The sequence below is a fragment of the Oryctolagus cuniculus genome, chromosome 6, assembly GCF_964237555.1.
Source record: "Oryctolagus cuniculus chromosome 6, mOryCun1.1, whole genome shotgun sequence".
NCBI classification, from domain to species: domain Eukaryota; kingdom Metazoa; phylum Chordata; class Mammalia; order Lagomorpha; family Leporidae; genus Oryctolagus; species Oryctolagus cuniculus.
In genome coordinates this window covers 102,450,511-102,470,208 of record NC_091437.1, presented here as the reverse complement: position 1 = coordinate 102,470,208, position 19,698 = coordinate 102,450,511, and the positions used below count along the sequence as shown (strand labels likewise).

Genomic DNA, 19,698 nt, shown 5'->3' with positions numbered 1-19,698 from the left:
TGCATAGCTGCTGCCACTAGTGATTTCCTCGTTTCTGTAGATGTTTCAGCTGTTGGCTCTACACATAACATTATAGCACAAATCTCAAGACAATTGTTTTATGAGGTTAATCTGAATATTTGGTGTTAAAAGATGGTTTAAAATTTTGCCTACGTGAGCAATGTAACGTGTAGAAGCTTTACACGCTTCAAAGAAAAGAGTGCAATTCTAATTTCCCAATCTAACAGAAAATTCTTTCCAGCATCAATTTGCCCGATAATCTCCTCTGCGAGGCTGGATATTACAGCGACATTGGGTAGGCATGTCACATACATCTCACGACAAACACAAAACCTCATTTACCAGCCATTCCAATCTCATCATAGCACGGCATCATCTGACCTTTTTTCTGCTGTTTATTATGAGTATTTCTAATTTTAACTTTCAATTTTCACCATCTTCCAGTCAATTTGCAACTAAATTATTTCCAGGGTGAGGACACTATCACTGGACAACTGGGTGCAAATACATCTTGAAATGCAATGAAGCTAAACCATTGATTGCTATCAGACCCCGCGTAAATATATAGTCCAGGCGTAATCTGATTGTATGCTGTGCATGAAGATTTATCTTGATTTTATTTTCAATCCACATACGGTTCATATAAATGAGCAAATTGCACCTTATTGCAAAATAACCCAGTTTTAATTTAAAAATAAGGTCAAAGATGTTATGGAAACAAAGTGAAAATGAACAGCACAAAAAAACACATTCTTATTTCTACCATTGATAGAGATGCATGTTTTATAACACATATACAATTTCAGAAATTTCAAATTCAAAAAGAAAGAAATTTGAAAATAAAAGTGACTTTGAAGAGATAAAAATAAATACAATTTAAATAATGCATTGACAATAATTTTAGTCTCTCGGGATTTGTGGTAAATGTAGAATTAGTGATAAGTTTTCATCAGATTATACTGATATTGATTTCTAAATTTATATTATCTAGACTTTATTTGAATCAATACACTGATACACATGCACACACACATACACACACATATACATATACCCCTCGGAAAATATAGATTCTCATTAAATCTTTGAAAAAATAATTTATCTATGCTGTACTTAAATGATCTTAAAATTGAGATACATTAAAAAATCTCATATTAACTAAAAGATATCCAAGCATTTGATATCCACAGACACATAAAAAACTGTATGTTTATCTTATAATTAATTCTGGCATCAAAAATATTTTTTTTCTTTTTTAAGGCAGAATATACTTTGTGCTCTTGTTTTAAAAATATTTTGAAAAATGCAGTGAAAATGTGTCAGATCAAGTTGTAAAAAATGATTTTCATTTAAATCATTAAATGTGTATTACCTGCCCTCTCCTGTGAACTTTTTTTTAAAAAAATTCCCATTGATGAATAAAAATATTTCCTTAAGAGAATGATATAATGTCTAAATCGGACAGGTCCAAAGAATAAGTTGATCCTATTCCTTATGTTCTCAAAGACTATCTCATACAAAACAATTTCTGTGACTCTCATTGCTTGCAGACCCTTTGAAGCATCAAAAATAGAATAAATCTTCCAGAAACTTCCAAATATATCAAATGTATAGTTTTACTCTAATATTGACATTACAAAGGATCAAAAGAGTAGCAATTTCAAGGTTTGTAACATTTTCTTAAGTCTTATACTGGTGTGCATATTTGGTATAACTAATATTACATATATTAAGAATATATTTTTATCCTATGCATATTGATAGTTATCAAAAGTATAATTGCTTTTGAATTTAGTGATTCAATTTTACATCAAGAAAATAAAAGTTTTAGAGTCACTATTGTATGACAATAACTGCAATAACTGTTGGCAACAGAATTCAACCCAACATATATGTCAAAATCAATTTTTGGGGGCTAACTTAGTTAAATAAATCATGATCGAAGTATCAACTAGGAGCCCCCTAAATACTACTTTCTTTTAAATTAATAAGTTGTAAAATTGTAGACATCCCAGAAATGCATGCCACTGATAATAAGAAGGAACAGAGACTACTTAGATGAATAATATAAGACAAAAAGCAGACTCTTGAAGATGAAACAGGTTCTAGGGATTATTTGTAAGACAATGGAAGCTACATTTTGTGCACACATGCCTTTTATACTCAAAAGGGTGCTATCTCAGGTTTAATATTATGGCATCTCTGGTAAATTACAGGAAATCAACTCTCAGATTTTTTTTAGATGATGTCATCCTGGAAATGCCTTCTATTAAATAAGGTCCAATTAATTTTAGAAAACTTTTGATTGCTTTGTGATTACTCATAGTTTGGATCTACAACTTTTTTTGAATTAATCCCTGTTTGTTATCCTACATCAAAAAAGATTTTGGAATGGGAACAGAATTTTGTGTTATAAAGGACCCTATTCTCAATGAACGATGTCATTTTAATGCATTTTAACTAAAAAATAAAGTCTAATTACAAATAAGTACTGCCAAATAGATGAAACAATGATTATCTGTCAGTTATGGGATTATTGAACTCGCATGAGATTGCTCCTGTAAAAATGACATAATTCATTTCAATTCAGATGGCGCCTACTTAATAATTTCCAATCCCTGAAATACAGAAGGTTGCAAAATGGCTTACTCTCATAACAAGTGAAGAAAATCCAGTAACACACAAGTACTCATGGCAAATTTTGAAAATACAGTAAAACACTGTTATTATTTATGAATCAATATATTTGATAAAATTTGAATATTATAAAATTTGGGTATAACAGAAGATGTTATTTAATTCCAATCAATTCTAAATTATAATTACCAGTACAGTATTCTTTCTAATGAGACTAGAATGAAAGGATAAATTTAATTGCAATAATGAAGGTTAATTTCCATCTTTCCTCATGTTTACTCCCTTATTAAAAAGTGGTCCCCTTAGCCATGGCAGAGACATATTACATTTTCAATGCAAATGTATTAATCTGGATAAACTCTATATTAATTCTTGTACTGCACAGAGCTATAATTTGGATTATAATTAATCTAAAGTGGCACTAGATTTAAATGACAATATAAATGAGGCATTAGGAGGCTTTTCTATTATGAATGAATATTCAACAAATATAACTTGCATATTGCCATGTCTCATTTTGAAAGCTCTAGTCCTGCAGATTAATGTCAGCAACACAGCACAACAGCTTACACAAACATAGTCTTCCAAACGTGTTAATTCCTTCATGTCTCAAAAATTCTGCGTTAAAGTCAGGTCAAATTGTTTCCCACTAACTTATTAACATAAAGATTAATCTTTAAGGTTGCTGGTATTCTTTTGATATTTACAACTCACATAAGAGTATATACTTTTAAGTTCTTATTTAGAAGTGTTACAAGAAAAAAGTGATAATTTTTTAACCTAATAACACTCAGTTTTGATAGCAGAAAACTTTGTCATAGTTCATGTTAATTTTCCATAACAAGAACTGTCTTAAAGGCTGGGAGGTTTCAAAACTAAGTATTTGTATCTTAGTATTTATTTTTAGTTGATTCTTGCATAGAGCCCATTTTTGTCCTCATACATATGAGGGTACTTACATAAAAAATGAAATTAAGAGTTAAATATATTTTGGAGCAAAAAGCTTTTGATATCTATGAATCTGTTTTTTTTATAATACACATTTTTCATGATGGACATTCTGAAGATCTCCCTGTATAACTGGGGAGGCATTTCTATGGGGATAAAATTTTTAAAGAACTACCATTATTATACCATGGCCTGTATCCTCTCATATATCAAAAAAAGTAACTCATCAGACCACAAGAGAATGACTGAACCATTACTTAAGGCAAGCAGTAAATAGAACTGGTGGAGCTAGGACCCTTGCATCTCTGATAGGTTCCAAGCAAGATTCCTTCTTTGACGCTAAGATTTGATTCATTGTCAAGGAATTCCCTGAATCTATCCTTCACAAGGTACTAGATATTAGATCTTTAAAACCTAGCATAATGTTACTTACCTAAGTATTACATGGGCACTCAATAAACTCTAATGTGATATTTGTGTGTTTGGTACATCTTTGGAAGAATGAGAGGGAATATACTCTGTAATCTGTTTTAGTAGTACTATGTGAACAACATTACTGAATATGAACAGAATCCTGCCCTCCCTCCACAAACCAATCAAACAGCTAGTTTTGATGAGGTCCATCCTAGAGAAGGAATGAACTGACCACTTGGTTATTTCCAATCCTTTTCAAAATGTGACTTATATGGTTCTACCCTTGACATTAAATAATACCTGGTTACTTCAAATTCCTTGTCAGTCAGTGTCTTCTGGAATTGGCTTATTAATATACAGATAGAACATATTTTTACCTTTCTTTGGTGTCAATAACAGCATTAGATCTTGTATGTTTAAATCAAATTAAAATCCTATGTTAAACATTATATCCTAGGAGTCCATTTCAATGGTACTTTTCTCACTGGACTCCTGAAAGAAATTTAGCATTGAACAGTGTGAGAAGGGGAGCAGGGTGACCCTTGAAATAATTTTGGAGGGGAAATAAAAACTTAGGTATGCAAAAACTGAATTACAAACATGGAATAATCTAGGTTTAAAAAAACTTGCATGTAAAAATGATATTTTCATACAACCCAATATCATTATAGTGAGTACAAGCTTCTTTATATGCAGCTGTCACTGAAATTCAAGGAAAAGAAAGATAGATGACTACCTGAAACTAATAGGCTTGAACCCGTTTCAGCACTTCTTCTGCTTCAATGACTCCAACATAATAAAACTAGGTATAGCGTGCAGCAAAAGTAGCCAATGTAATATTCATTGTGACCATAGATTTCCATCTCATACATACAAAGCATGGATGAAGTCATATATTTGCCAAATCAAACACTGAAAAAGCCTTAGGTATCCACACCAGATGCTGGCCTAGGGTTTGTTTGTGCACAAGTAAATGTCATGACACGAAGGTTTGTTTTCAAAGACAGTAGCTTTCATTACTGGGATTTGTCTATTCTAGAAGATCAAAATTACCCAGCACCTAATCCCTTTTCAATGATATTTCCTCTTTCTTAGGCTGAATCATCTGTAAACTTTTTTTGCTGGATTTTGTTTGAAATGCCTCAAATAGATGCCCTTAAAAAGGGCAAATTCCTGAGTGTAAGTTATAAATTTTAAAAAAAGCAAGGAAAAATAGTATTTAGTTTTAGGGTTACATGGTTTGGGGGGTACATATGATCAAATGATTGAATGACAAAATTCAAGTGATATCTAATCCAGTGCTTATGAAAAATTAATATGCCATCAGAGGAATCACAAGTATAGCTAAGATTAATGAAAGGCGCTTAAAAAATTACAAGCACACAAACTGATTTGATTAAAAAATAATCTCGCTGGTCGTCCTGTAATATTCTTCAACTTATCCACATCTATTCTGTCAGATGGTTATGATTAAAAATAGGTCAATGGGAGGCTACTGATAGAAATCACATGCAAAATGCACATGAAATGAATAGTAGTGGGAATGTTCAGACAGTTTAAAATGAATAAAAGCTTTTAATAAGCTTTGGGGCTGGACAGGGGGAGTGAAGGAAAGGTTGATTGCAAGGAATGGGTATAGAGATATGAAAGGTGAAAGAGTCCAGCATCTTACCAGAGTCTTTATTAGAGTTCTTGCCTTCACTATTGTCTCTCTCACTTGTGTCTTTTTCGTCATCCTCAGCCACTGCTGAAGGTTTAATAGCGCCTTCTGCCTCCTCACTTTGTTCTTCTGTTAAGAAAGGAAGACCAGTCAATAGAATTGAAACCCCCCAAAATGCACGCTGAAATAGAATAGGTGGCCACTTAAATGCTTTATTTATGAATAATCTGCAGACATTCCCGCTTAGAAGAGCATGTAGGTTTATGCAAAAGTCTGTATTAGAACATGCTGTCTATACCAATGCGAATTTTTATCAAAAGCAATTCCTTTTGTATTCATTCAGAGCATGTTCATATACTGTGGTAAAATAAATCATTTTTAGTACAGTTAAAGCTGAAAAATATTTACAGGTTGGCTGTAAGGCAATTCTGTAATTTTAATAATGGAAGCTTGTAACAACTTAGATCCATTGGCTCCGTGGACTTGAAGAGGTGTCAGGACTAACTGGAGTCTGAAAAAAATACTTAGTGAAATACTGTGAGAACAAGTTAAATGTAAGACAGGTGTTACTTCTCCTTCAAGTCCTAGACCTAAGAGGAATTCTCTGAAATTTTTTTGGAAGAAGATCTCAAAACTTGAGTTACACTGGGGATTTCATTTCTATAGGGGGAGCTATACAGAGCATAGTACAGAAAAGGTATACTTCTATGACAACCACGTCATCCCACACCTCATTCACGGGTTCACACCAGCTAGATTACATGAAAATCCTCATAGTAACTCAACCCTATTTAATTATTCTGTAAATCTTAGCTATGCCACTGCTAGTGGATTAATCTGTTTATGCAGTTAGCCTCTATGCTGGGGCTGTGTAGCACTAATCCGTGAAAGGCCCACTGTTCTCTTTCATCCTGCGATCATTTGTCTCTCACTGTGCTGATGTCACATTTTAATGAATTTTTAGCAATCTGAGTAATGCCAGATAGCCAGGCTCACAACTCCCCACAGCATGCCATGCTGTTTTCATTGCAGCACAAAAAAATAAAAATCATATTCCCCAGTTCAGGTAGGAATTACATAAATTAGGAGAAGAAGGTAAAATGGGATTTGAAGCACCAGGCTGCTCAATTTCATAAAATCTTTAATGACCATATAAATTAACCCTGGAAAGGCAAAAGGTCATCGACACACATTTGCATACACTCTTCTATTTGCTTTTGATAAGCAGAGCTTTTATGCAGAGAACATGATACAATTAACCCTTCAATAACCATACAAAACGCTGCTACGGACATTTTAAGTGTCAAGCATTAACTGAAAATTACACACTGAATAAAATTTTCATTGCAAATGCTATAGTGATTGAAAGGGGAAATCGTGGCCCTCTCCACACCCCATGTTTTATTAATAACATTCTGACAGCAGAATGAAATATCCACTGTCATATGTAGCAGCTGAGCACAAAAAAAAAAAAAATTCTATTTAGTGCCTCACTTGTCAGCCATGCTCTACAACTGTGTGAGCAGGAAAACAACAGAGGGGGACAGTTCTGGGCTCCATAGGAAACTCCAAAAAGCTAAAGGACATTTAATAAATTCATAATAAGAGTTTGTTTCAGCTGTGAGCCCTCAAAGGCATCATACAAATCCATTTATCCCATTGCTGCACTTTCCCTCTGCTCAAAAGCAGAAGGGAGGGGCAGAACTTGCGGCCCAGTAGGTTAAGCCATGACTCAGGATGCCTGCATTCTATATTGGAGTAGTGATTTGAGTCCCAGCTATTCTGCTTCCAACGCAGCTTCCTGGTTATGCATCCTGGGAGGCAGCAAGCGATGGCTCAAATGTTTGGGCTCCTGCCACCTACATGGGAGACCCTGTTGTACTTCCAGACTCTCACGGCTTCTACTGGCACAGCCTTGGCTGTTGTGGGTATCTGGAGAGTGAAACAGCACATGGAGAATCTCTGTCTCTCTCTGTTTCTCTGTCTCTCTTCTCTCTTTCAAGTAGATGAAAATAAATAAACATTTAAAAAGAAAACATTTTGTAGGGAACAGAAAGGAACCCTTGTTGAGGGAGCCAACCATCTGAGGCTCTGAAGGTAGCCTCCTTTTCAGGCAAATGCCCATAGAAATTTTACTTTAAGTAGAGAAAGGATCAGCACTTCCAGCTCTTGGCCTGGTTCACACATCAGTGATAATCACTGATGAAACATGACTTCCTGCTGCATGCATGAAGCAAGCCTGGTGGGTACAATGGCCGAGTTAGGTTGGGGAGGCTGGAAGGCCAAGATCATGACTGGATGGGGCTGCATCCTGCCAAGTCCACACACGTGGCGTGATATCCAGTGTCAGGCCGGCAACCTGCAACAGCCAATGGAAATTACTTCTCAGCTCATCCTAGGGAGGGATGCAGGACTTCTTGGAGTAAATTTACTGGGCCTTTCCCCCCGGGCTGGGAAATGAAGTGTCAGAGTGCTACTGAGTGTCCTTATCTTGAGGGGACATAAAATTGTAAGGGCTATCGCAACCCGCATTAATAAAACATTGTGTGTCGGGAGAAGAAAAAGAAAATTATGAAGGCACTAAAAGAAAAGCTACAGTATAATCTGGGTCTCATCAGACAGATTTTTGCAGGGTCCTCGTCTTCATTTTCTGGTATGTGTTTTAAGTGTGAGAGAAATTCCCAGACATGTTCTTCTATACATCACTGTGGTGTCTGACCTCAGCCTGACCCTGGCAACAGTTTGAGAAATCTGAATGTGAACAAAGAGGCTGTGTCAGCAGCAGGGAAATACTGTGGGATAGACTCTCCCCATCAACTTAATCGCAAACAGCAGTGCTGAGGCCATAACTTTGCCCAGCTCCTCCAAGCCACAACTCATAACCTTTAGAGGTGGATTTCCCTGCAATGCTCCAGCTTCTATGACTTTTTTTCTGCTTTCTCTTTTCGGTTTCTTCCTTTGAAGTAAGCAGGCAATTAGCTCTAATGCTCAAGCAATTCAGAGCTGTTTTGTGGTTTAGAAGGCGAAAGCTGTTTATTACAGGTAGGCTCTTTGGAGCCGTAAGAACTTTGCAAATTTCTAATCATGCAAAAACATTATCACAAGGTAACTTATACACACCATAAAGTTTCATTTAAGTCAGAATAAAAGGTCATTTTCATTCTCAAAGAGTTTTAGAAATAAATTTAACATTCCTTATATGAATAGACTTTAGAGTCACCAGTATTAATATGGAGAAACCACTTTAGAAAACCTGTAGCTTAGGATTTGGGAGAGCCTACATCCTAATTTTCAAGCACCACATTCCCTCAGTTGTAAAATAAAATATGTTATATAGGATGTGTGTGTGTGTATGTGTGTGTGTAAAAGATTAAATGTATTAAGGGACACTTTAGAGAAAATTGAGGGAAATATAATTCTAAAATAAAGATACTAAAGTGATTGCTGTTTTCATCAATAAATCTCCTCATTAATACATGACATGCTATTTAAAACATATGACCTTTCATAATACTATTGTATTCACAGCATACATATTTTTAATTAGTATTTTGTTTCATGGAATATATAAAATATAAAATCTATTTGTAGGTTAAACTTTATATGTATGTACTTGAGTTTAAAATTAAGGTTCACTAAAATGTATAAATTTTTAGACAAATAATACATTTGTTTTTTTGAAAAAAGATGACAAAATACCATAGTCTTATATTACAGAAGTATAGTATAATTAACTTGCCTCAGCATTTTTAAAAATATGTATTTATTTTTATGAAAGGCAAGGTTACAGAGAGAGAGAGAGAGAGATTTTCCACTCATTGTTTCAGTACCCCACATGGCTGCAGTGGCACCCACATTGGTGGCAAGGGCCCAAGCACTTAGGCCACCTTCTGCTCTTTCCAGCAAACATCAGCAAGGAGCTGGATCAAAAATGGAGCAGTTGGAACTGCCAGTTGTTGCAGGCTGTGGCTTAATTCACTGTGCCACAATGCCAACTTCATCCCAGCATTTTTAATAGGCCTAAAATTTTAATAGGTATTCTACATACACATTAACTATATTTAAGACAAGTTTTTGAATGAGTATTTCAGGGTATTTTCATTTAAATAATAAAAAAGTTGGAAGACCACTATTAATTTATCCTATAAAATTATACAATTTATGAGCAAATTTATTCAATTAAATCTCTCCTATCTAAGTATCAGTCAACATGCTGTTTCCCATTGTTTTATGACACAGTTCGGTTTAGTTCCCCCTCTTCTGAGTCTTCTAAAAAAGCACTGCAGTAGATAATGACTTAAACACAGTTAGTTTTATACATTGAGAATCTGTATTTGCATCAGTTAGGACGCCACCTCAGATGTCCACATTCCCTATCAGAGTGCCTGGGTTCAAGTTCCAGCTACACTTCCAGTTGCAGTTTCCTGCCAATGAGTACTTTGAGAGGCAGCAGGTAAGGGCTCAGGTAGTTGTGTCCCTACCAACAATGTAGGAAACCCATATTGAGTTCCTAGCTCCTGTGGTTGGCCTGTTCCAGCCCTGGATGTTTTGGGTATTTGGGGAGTAAACCAGCAGATGGGAGATATTCAATCTCTCTCTGCCTCTCTGTCTCTGTCTCTGTCTCTGTCTCTGTCTCTCTCTCTCTCTCTCTCTCTGTGTCTTTTTCAAATGATTAAAAAAGAAATTCATTTAAAAAATTTAAAGACACCATGCTTGTGAGAATTCTTTCCTGGACTCCTCCATCTTTTTCAAGTTCAGTCCTTCTCAACTCAAATCTATCCACCATATAATCTAGTTATATGCCTCCAATCATTTACCAAAAAAAAAAAAAAAAAAAAAAAGCGCAATCATCAGTGCATCAGTGTGGGAAAAATACTTCCAAGGAACCTGGTCTTTGTGTACTACTCCAGTCTGGTCCTTACTGTACTTCTTACCTAGCATTTAATACTTAAGAACAGTCTCCTCACATTCAAGTGTCCTGGGAGACTTATTAAAACACACTTTGAGCCGGCGCCGTGGCTCAATAGGCTAATCCTCCACCTTGCGGCGCCGGCACACCGGGTTCTAGTCCCGGTTGGGGCGCCGGATTCTGTCCCGGTTGCCCCTCTTCCAGGCCAGCTCTCTGCTATGGCCAGGGAGTGCAGTGGAGGATGGCCCAGGTGCTTGGGCCCTGCACCCCATGGGAGACCAGGAAAAGCACCTGGCTCCTGGCTCCTGCCAGGATCAGCGCGGTGCGCCGGCTGCAGCGGCGGCCATTGGAGGGTGAACCAACGGCAAAGGAAGACCTTTCTCTCTCTGTCTCTCTCTCTCACTGTCCACTCTGCCTGTCAAAAAAAAAAAAAAAAAAAAAAAAAAAAAAAAAAAACACACTTTGCTGGGTCTTACCTTTCAAGTTTCAGATTTAGTAAGTCTAGAGTGAGGTTTGAAAATATGTATTGCTAACAATTTCCCAAATGATGCCGACAGTCCTTGCCCAGGTCATATTTTGTAACCACTGTTCAAGAAACGGTCAAGCATTTTTATTGCTCTTTCCCTCCCTGTACATATTGTCACACTTTTATCTCATCTAGAACAACTTCTCTTTCCTCTAGAACTCCCACTTTTCCTTCAAGCCCAGATTAAAGAATATCAGTTTCAACATCCGTAAAAATGGAGTTAATAATGCATTCCTCATATGTTTATTATTAAGAGATAATGTGTAAAAATTTGTCAGCATAGAGCCTAGCAGAAAACAAACACTGAAAAAAGATATCTGTAGAAAAAATAGCCTAAAGGTTGAGATACTCGCGTCTGAAACTGAAGTACCTGGATTCCATTCCTACCTTTAGTTCCTCACTCCAGCTTTCCACCAATACAGACTGTGGGAGGCAACAGTGATGGATTAATTCAGTTCCTGCCACTTACATGGGAGACCTGTATTGTATTCCTAGCTTCTGACTCCTGGCTCCTAGCTCCTGGCTTCTGCCTTGGTCTAGCTCCAACCCATCCCTGGCCCATCCCTGACCATCGTGGGTATTTGGAGGAATGAACCAGCAGATGGGAGTGCTTTCTCTCTTTGCATGTCTCTCTCTGTCATTCTCTCACATACATAAAAACAAAAATAAATAATATCTGTTATTATTACTAATACTACTAGTTGTTTTCTTATTCAAAAAGTATGTGCTAAACATTGAGCATTAATTTTTCTGGATAAGTTTTTTTTTTCTCTTCCCTGTGCATTGATGTCAAACAACTTACCATTATATGTGGAAATTATCTGTATTATCTGAAATTATCTGTTCTATAATTGATAAATTTTTCTGCAAATCATGATTATCTTACTCATTTTTTACAAGAAAGCACCTGGAACAATGTTTAAAATATGAGACTATTTCAAAACGTTTGGGAAATTGAATTAAAAGGTAAGTTTATTTTTGTGCAAAGAATTTTTGAAATCCATACATGATTATTTCATAATACACATTTTCCATGAACTTTTTGAAGACCCCTCATATAGTAGGCAGATAATATATAATAGTTGGGACATGAGATTAAATTTAGAAAGCAATATTGGAGGAAAAAAGGAATAATATAGAATCCATTTTTCTAAATCCCTCAATAAAATTTAAAACAGGTATTTTGTTTATTTGGGTGGTCTGGTTTGGGTCTTTTATGTTTGTTTGCTGCATTTTCTGTCTCTACTAAATTACATCCATTATTAACCTTTGCCAGTATGATTTCTATTCACATCAGCTGCTCTTCTAAAAGTCACCAATGAGTTCTGTGCTGTGAAATTCAATGGTCACTCCTCTGAATCTTACTTAACTTCCTTTACTCAAAAGATGTTATTCTTCTTTCTTTTTTAAAAGGAATTATTTATTTATTTGAATATCAGAGTTACTCAGAGAGAGAAAAAGGGAGAGAGAGAGAGAGAAAAAAGTCTTCTATCCACTGGTTCCCTCCCCAGTTGGCCACAATGGCTAGAGCTGAGCCAATCCAAAGCCAGGAACCAGTAGTTTCCTCCAGGTCTCCCACATGGGTGCAGAGGCCCAAGGACCTGGGCCATCTCTACTGCTTTCCCAGGCTAAAGCAGAGAGCTGGATCAGAAGTAAAGCAAACAGGACTTGAACAGGTGCCCATATGGGATGCCAACTTTTCAGATGGCAGCTTTACCCGCTATGCCACAGCACCAGCACCCCCTTCTTAAAAAATGTAAAGTTCCCTGATTTCATTGCATCAGATTATAATAGTTTCATACCTCTCTAAAAATTCTCTCTTGTTCACTGTGGTTGGGGTTTCCTCCATTAAACACATAAGTAAGTGTATCCAACATTGGTGCAAACCCTCTAAGTTATTTTCCTAGATATCTCATCCAGGAGCATGGATTTAAATTTTATAGCTCCAATTGAATGTCTAAGAGGCATATTAGACCATATGCCCAAAGCAAAGCTCATTCCTCCCCTCCAACCCCCTTAAAACAGACCTCACTCCATTTTTCTCTTATCATTATGGTTAACAGTGTCACCAGCCACCTCAATGAAGAATCCGCTTTAACTTTTCTTGTTTCATTTCATATGCATCTTATCCATCAGCAATAATTAACCTACTTCTTTACATTTCTACTGCTGTTATCCTTAATCTCCTATCTTTATTCCTGAATTCTCTCATAACTAGGTAAGATTTACAAAAGTAAAGTCTTGGCTGGCACCACAGCTCAATAGGATAATCCTCTGCCTGCGGTGCTGGCACACCGGGTTCTAGTCCTGGTCAGGGCGCCGGATTCTGTCCCGGTTGCTCCTCTTCCAGTCCAGCTCTCTGCTGTGGCCCGAGAGTGCAGTGGAGGTATGGCCCAAGTCCTTGGGCTCTGCACCTGCATGGGAGACCAGGAGAAGCACCTGGCTCCTGGCTTCGGATCAGCGTGGTGTGCCAGCTGCAGCGCACTGGCTGCTGCAGCCATTGGAGGGTGAACTAATGGTACCGGCTGCTGCAGCCATTGGAGGGTGAACCAATGGTAAAGGAAGACCTTTCTCTCTGTCTCTGTCTCACTGTCTACTCTGCCTGTCAAAAAAATAAATAAATTTTTAAAAAAAGTAAAGTCTTCCTGTAATTTATTCTGCAAAACTAAATAAAAGTAAACCATTCTCTTGCTTGAAGTCTGTTATAGCTTACTACTTTATTTAGAATAACGTATCACCTCATTACTTTGGCTGAAATGATTAGTCCCTTGCCCACAGTTCTGACTAAATCTCTGGCTCTTTGACTCTTCACTCACTAATTTTTCTCAATGTTAGCTTTCTTTCTCTTCCTTAGAATGTAGAATTCCCAACTTTGTTGGGAATACCTTTCTCTAGACTCTTTACATAATTGGTTTCTCATTATTCAGGACTTAGCTCATCTGACATTTCCTCAGAGAACTTCTCTGTCCACAGCTTCTCAAGTAGCTCTTTACCTGCCACACAGCTGGAGCCCTCGGACTTTAGCAGGAATTACTATCACGGGCAGGGCTTGTTAACCACAGATTACTGGATCCCATTTCCAGTGCTTCTGATTCACTGGGCTTGGCATGGTGCCCAAGAATTTGTATACTTATAGGTTCCTAGGTTGAACCGATGTTACATCTAAGGGGACTGCATTTTGAGAACCTTTACTTTTTTATTTCCTTCGTCACATTTATCACAATGTAAAAATTGCTTGCTTGTGATTTAGTATGTTAACATAAAGAAAATAAATTTAATGCAGTTCACAGATACAATTATAAGAACTTAATGATACTTCCCTTCTTCACTCTGTTCCTCCCCCTTCCTATCTCTCCTTTTCAATTTTTGTGATAACATTTTTAATTTACTTTACAGTCAAAGGCTTAATGGTCTACTGGAATTCAACAAGTAAAAAGAAAAACCACTCTTTAGCAGAAATATAGAAAAGGGCCATAAACAATAAATCCAAAGATGTCAATTCTACTTATATAAATTAATTTTTAAAGTCTATATATTAACTATCACAAATAAGTGAAAACATGGCATATTTGTCTTTTGGGGGTATGGCTTATTTCACTAGTCATAATTATTGGCAATTGCATTCATTTTGGTGCAAAAATCAGGATTTCATTCTTTTTTAAGGCTGAGTAGTATTACATTTTATATATATATTCCACATTTTCTTTATCTGTTCATCAGATGATGGATGTCTAGGTTGATTCTATATCTTAGCTATTGTGAGTGGAGCTGCTTATAAACATGGGAGTATAGATAACTCATTCGTATGCTGATTTCATTTCCTTCAGGTATATTTCCAGGAATGGGATAACTAGGTCAAAACTGACATCCCAGAAATAAAACCAATCATCAGGAATTATTACAAACAGCTACATGCCAAAAAATTGAAAAATCTGGGGCCAGCACTGTGGCATAGTGGGTAAAGCTGCCACCTGAAGTGTCAGCATCCCATATGGGCGCTGGTTCAAGTTCCATCTGCTCCACTTCCAATTCATCTCTCTGCTATGGCCTAGGAAAAAGCAATGAAAGATGGCACAAATACTTGAGCCTCTGCACCCGTATGGGAGACCTGGAAGAAGCTCCTGGCTCCTGGCTTTGGATCGGCCCAGCTCTGGCCATAGCAGCCATTTGAGGAGTGAACCAGTGGATGGAAGATCGATCTCTCTCTCTCTCCTCTTCTCTCTCTCTCTCTCTCTCTCTCTCTGTCTTTGACTCTCTCTAACTCTGCCTTTCATATAACTCAATAAATCTTTTTTAAAAATTGGAAAATCTGTAAGAAATAGATTTCTGGACACATAAAATTAACCAAAACTGAGACCTGAAAACACAGAAATCCTGAATAGACCAATAAACAAGGCTGAGATCCAATCAGTAACAAAGAGCCTCCCCCCCCCAAAAAAAAATCCAGGACTTGATGACTTCACTGCAGAATTATGCCACATCTTTAAAGAACTTATCCCAATTTTTCTTAAACTATTGAAAACAACAGAAAAGGAGAGAATTCTTCTAAATTCTTTCTATGAGGCCAATATTACCTCAATTCCAAAATCAGAAAAAGATAAAACAAAAAAGGGAAGTAGAGATCAATAGCCCTGAAAAACATAAATGCAAAAATCCTGAACAAAATACTAGCTAATCAAATCCAACAACACATCTAAAAGATCATCCACTCAGACCAAATGGGATTTATCCCAGCCCCAGCAATGCAGGGGTGGTTTAATGTATGTAAGTCAATGAACAGTTTATAGCAATAAACAGGATTCCATCACATAAATGAAATGGAGAATAAAAACCATATGGTTTTCTCAATAGTTGCAGAGAAAGCATTTGATAAATACAACATCCTTTTATGGTATTTTTTTTTAAAGTTTTGGTATAGAAAGAACATATCTAAACACAATTAAGACAATATATGACAAGCCCAGATAGGATTTTATTGAATGGGAAAAAACTGGAAGTATTTCTACAAAGATCCAGAACCAAACAGAAATGCCCACTGTCACCACTATTAGTCAATATAGTTCTACAAGTTTTAGCTAGAGCCACCAGACAAGACAGAGAAATCAAGAGATACAGATGGAAAAGGAAGTAGTCAAATTATCCCTGTTTACAGATGACATGATTCTTTAGACAGGGTAACCAAAAGACTATTGGAACTCAAGATAGGATATAAAATCAACACATAAAAATCAGTAGCATTCATATATACCAACAATGCTCTGGCTGAGAAAGAACTTGTAAGATCAGTCTCATTCACAGTTGCTACAAAAATTTTAAATACCTTGCACAAAATTTAACCAAGAATATGAAAGATCTCTACATGAAAATTATGAAAAATCAATGAAAGAAATAGAAGACGATACACAAAAAATGTAAAAGTCTTCCATTTTCATGAGTTGGATGTATTAATATCATCAATATGTCCATACTCAAAATAATTTACAGATTCAATATGACCCCACTCAAAATACCAATGACATTCTTCTCAGATCTAGAAAAAATAATCCTAAAGTTCATATGGAAAGACAAGAGATCTTGAATAGACATAGCAATCTTAAACAATAAAAACAAAGCCTGAGGAATCACAATACCAGATTTCAAGACATACTACATGGCTACTGTAATCAAAAAAGCCAGGTACTGGCACAAAAATAGACATGTGGACAAATGGAACCAAATAGAAACCCCATAAATTACTCTACACATCTATAACTAACTAATTTTTGAAAAATGAGCTAAAGTTATTCCCAGGAGAAAGAACAGTGTCTTTAACAAATGGTGTTGGGAAAACTGGATCTCCATATGCGTAAGTGTGAAAAAAGATCCTATTTTACACCCTATACAAAAACAGCTCACAATGGATTAAGAATATAAACCTAAGAACTGAAACCATTAAATTACTTGAAGAAAACCTATGGGAAATTCTTCAAGACATTGACATATCAAAGGCTTTGTGGATAAGATTCCAGAAAAACAAGAGAGAAATAGATAAATGGAATTACATCAAGCTAAGAAAATACTGAACAGCAAAGCAAAACCTCAAAACAGTGAAGCAGCAACCAACACAATGGGAGAAAATATTTGGAAAGTAGGCATCTGAAAAGATTAATACCCAGAATATGTAAGGAATTTAAGACACTCAACAACAGCAAAGCAAACAATCCAGTTAAGAAATGGGCAAAAGACATGAACAGGCATTTTTCAAAGAACGAACTACAAATGGCCAACAGACACATGAAAAACTGCTCTAGATCACTAGCCATAAAGGAAATGTGAATTCAGTGAGATATCATCTCACTCCAGTCATAATGACTATCATCCAAAAAAAAAAAAAAAACTGATGGCAAGAATGTGACAAAAATGATACCATAATACAGTATTGGTGGGAATATAAACCAATATAACCATTATGGAATACAATATGAAGATTCATCAGAAAATTAAAAATAGATCTTCCATATGACCCAACTTATTATTTCTTTTAGATATATTGTCTAAAATGAGGGACCTCATCTGCCTTATTTATAAAACAGATGATTCCTTACTATTTGTTGAACTCTTTACTTAGTGTAGGATTAATCTTATGAGTATAAAGTTAACTGAAAATAGATCTTTGTAAAAAAAATAAGAGTGAAAATAGGAAAGGGAAGAGGAAGAAAGGTGGGAGTGTGGGCAGGCAGGAGGGTAATAAGGGAAAAATCACTATGTTCCTAAATTTGTATATATGAAATGCATGAAGTTTGTAAACCTTAAATAAAACTTAACAAAACCTGATCTCTATTTTTATTAGTTGGATAACCAGGTCCATGGCATGATGTCATCAACTGAGATGGAGCAAAATGGAGACGAAATAGTTTTGCATAAGACAGAGTTCAACTTGTGTTTGACTTCCTTGTAGAATACCTGAATGGAAATACCCAGAGGTATGAGAATATCCAAATTAAAGTTTCTCATAGATACTGAGATGAAGATGTATTTTTCATTGTCCATGTCTTTGTATATAAAACAGTAAAGAGGTATTGGAGCTGGTGTTGTGGCTTATCAGGTTAGGCAGCTACTTGTGATGCCCAAATCCCATATAGGCACCAGTTCAAGTCCTCACTGCTCCACTTCCAATCCAGCTCCCTACTAATATGCCTGAGAAAGCAGCACAAGATGGCTCCAGGGTTTGGGGCCCCTCATTCATGTGGGAGACCCAGGAGAATTTCCTGGCTTATGACTTTAGCCTGGCCCAACTCTGGATGTTGCAGCCATCTGGGGAGTGAACTAGCAGATGGAAGATTCTCTCTATCTCTCTCTCTCTCCCTCTCTTTCTCTCTCTGTAATTCTGTTTTTTGAATAAACAAATTTTTTAAAGTGTTGACAGACAACAATCTCTTTTCAGCTTCATATTTTTGTCATGTCTTAAGTTTTGCCATATTATTCCCTATTAAGTCATTAATGAAATGTTGTGATTGGCTTGAGGTTAAAGAAAAATAGGTTTTTCTGTTTTATCTTTAATTTGCTCTCTAGTTTACTATAGGAAAACACCATAAAAAATAATAAAGAATTCATGATACATAGTTGAAAGTAAAAACCTTAAAGCTGAATTTTTAAAGAATATCCTGACTTTGTATTGGAATTATGTTTTTACTTGGAAATTGTTTTCAAAGTACTTCAGCATACAAGGACAAGTAGAATATTACTGTGTCATACAACAAGAAATGATTAACAAAATTATTTTGAATCCATCATGCTATATATTCAAAAATTCATGTAAAATATGTATTATATAAAACTATTTATGATTTTTGAAATTTCTTCACACCAAAATAAACTTTTAATTCTATTTTTTCCATTAACTTTTTTAAATATCCTCATAGTTATTAAATATAAATATGAGAAATTATCAAACAGGAGTTACTTTTTCTTTGAGAAGCTAAAGATAACTACATGCAACAAAAATGGAGACAAGAAGATTACATTTTCAGGAAAAAGTAACTTAAACTTTATCACAGACCTAAATACAAGACATAAAACTACAAAACACCTAGAAGATAGAATAGGAGGAAAATCTACATGAACTGGATTTGGCAACAACTTTTTACATACCACACAAAAGGCATGATTCATGAAAGAAAGAATTAATAAGATGAACTTCATTAAGATTAAGGCATTGTCAAAGGAGTAAGAACCTACACAGACTTAGAGAAAAAAAAATTGCGAAAGATGTATCTGATAAAAAAAACTCTTACCCAAAACACAAAAACAAGGTCTTATAACTCAATAATAAGAAAACAAGCAATTCAATCAAAAAATGGGGCAAAGACCTTAACAGACACTTTCTGAAAGTAGATATACAGTTGCTAAATGAACGTATGGAGAGATGCTCTGCATCACATGTTATTAGGGAACTGCAAATAATAATAATGAGATACTACTACACACTTACTAGAAAGGGTAATTTTTTTTAAGTGTCAGTATCAAATGCTGACGAGCATGTAGAACAATGGGAACTGTCATCTGTTGCTGTTGGAAATGCAAAATGGTATAACCATATTGGAATACATTGATAGTTTCTTCCAA

General features: G+C 35.8%; 2 protein-coding genes across 8 annotated transcripts in view; one reads left to right on the top strand and one right to left on the bottom strand.

The window, feature by feature from the left end:
- The window catches only part of PEX2 (peroxisomal biogenesis factor 2), a 754,438-nt gene that overhangs the window by 173,576 nt on the left and 561,164 nt on the right, over positions 1–19,698 (top strand). The gene's annotated exons all lie outside the window — the stretch shown is intronic.
- The window catches only part of ZFHX4 (zinc finger homeobox 4), a 202,357-nt gene that overhangs the window by 22,189 nt on the left and 160,470 nt on the right, over positions 1–19,698 (bottom strand). For all 5 annotated transcript variants that reach the window (XM_002710646.4, XM_070075243.1, XM_051843852.2 and 2 more), the window contains exon 6: positions 5,672–5,788. In XM_002710646.4, the coding sequence (XP_002710692.2) occupies positions 5,672–5,788 (117 nt within the window). The remainder of the gene's footprint in view (positions 1–5,671; positions 5,789–19,698) is intronic.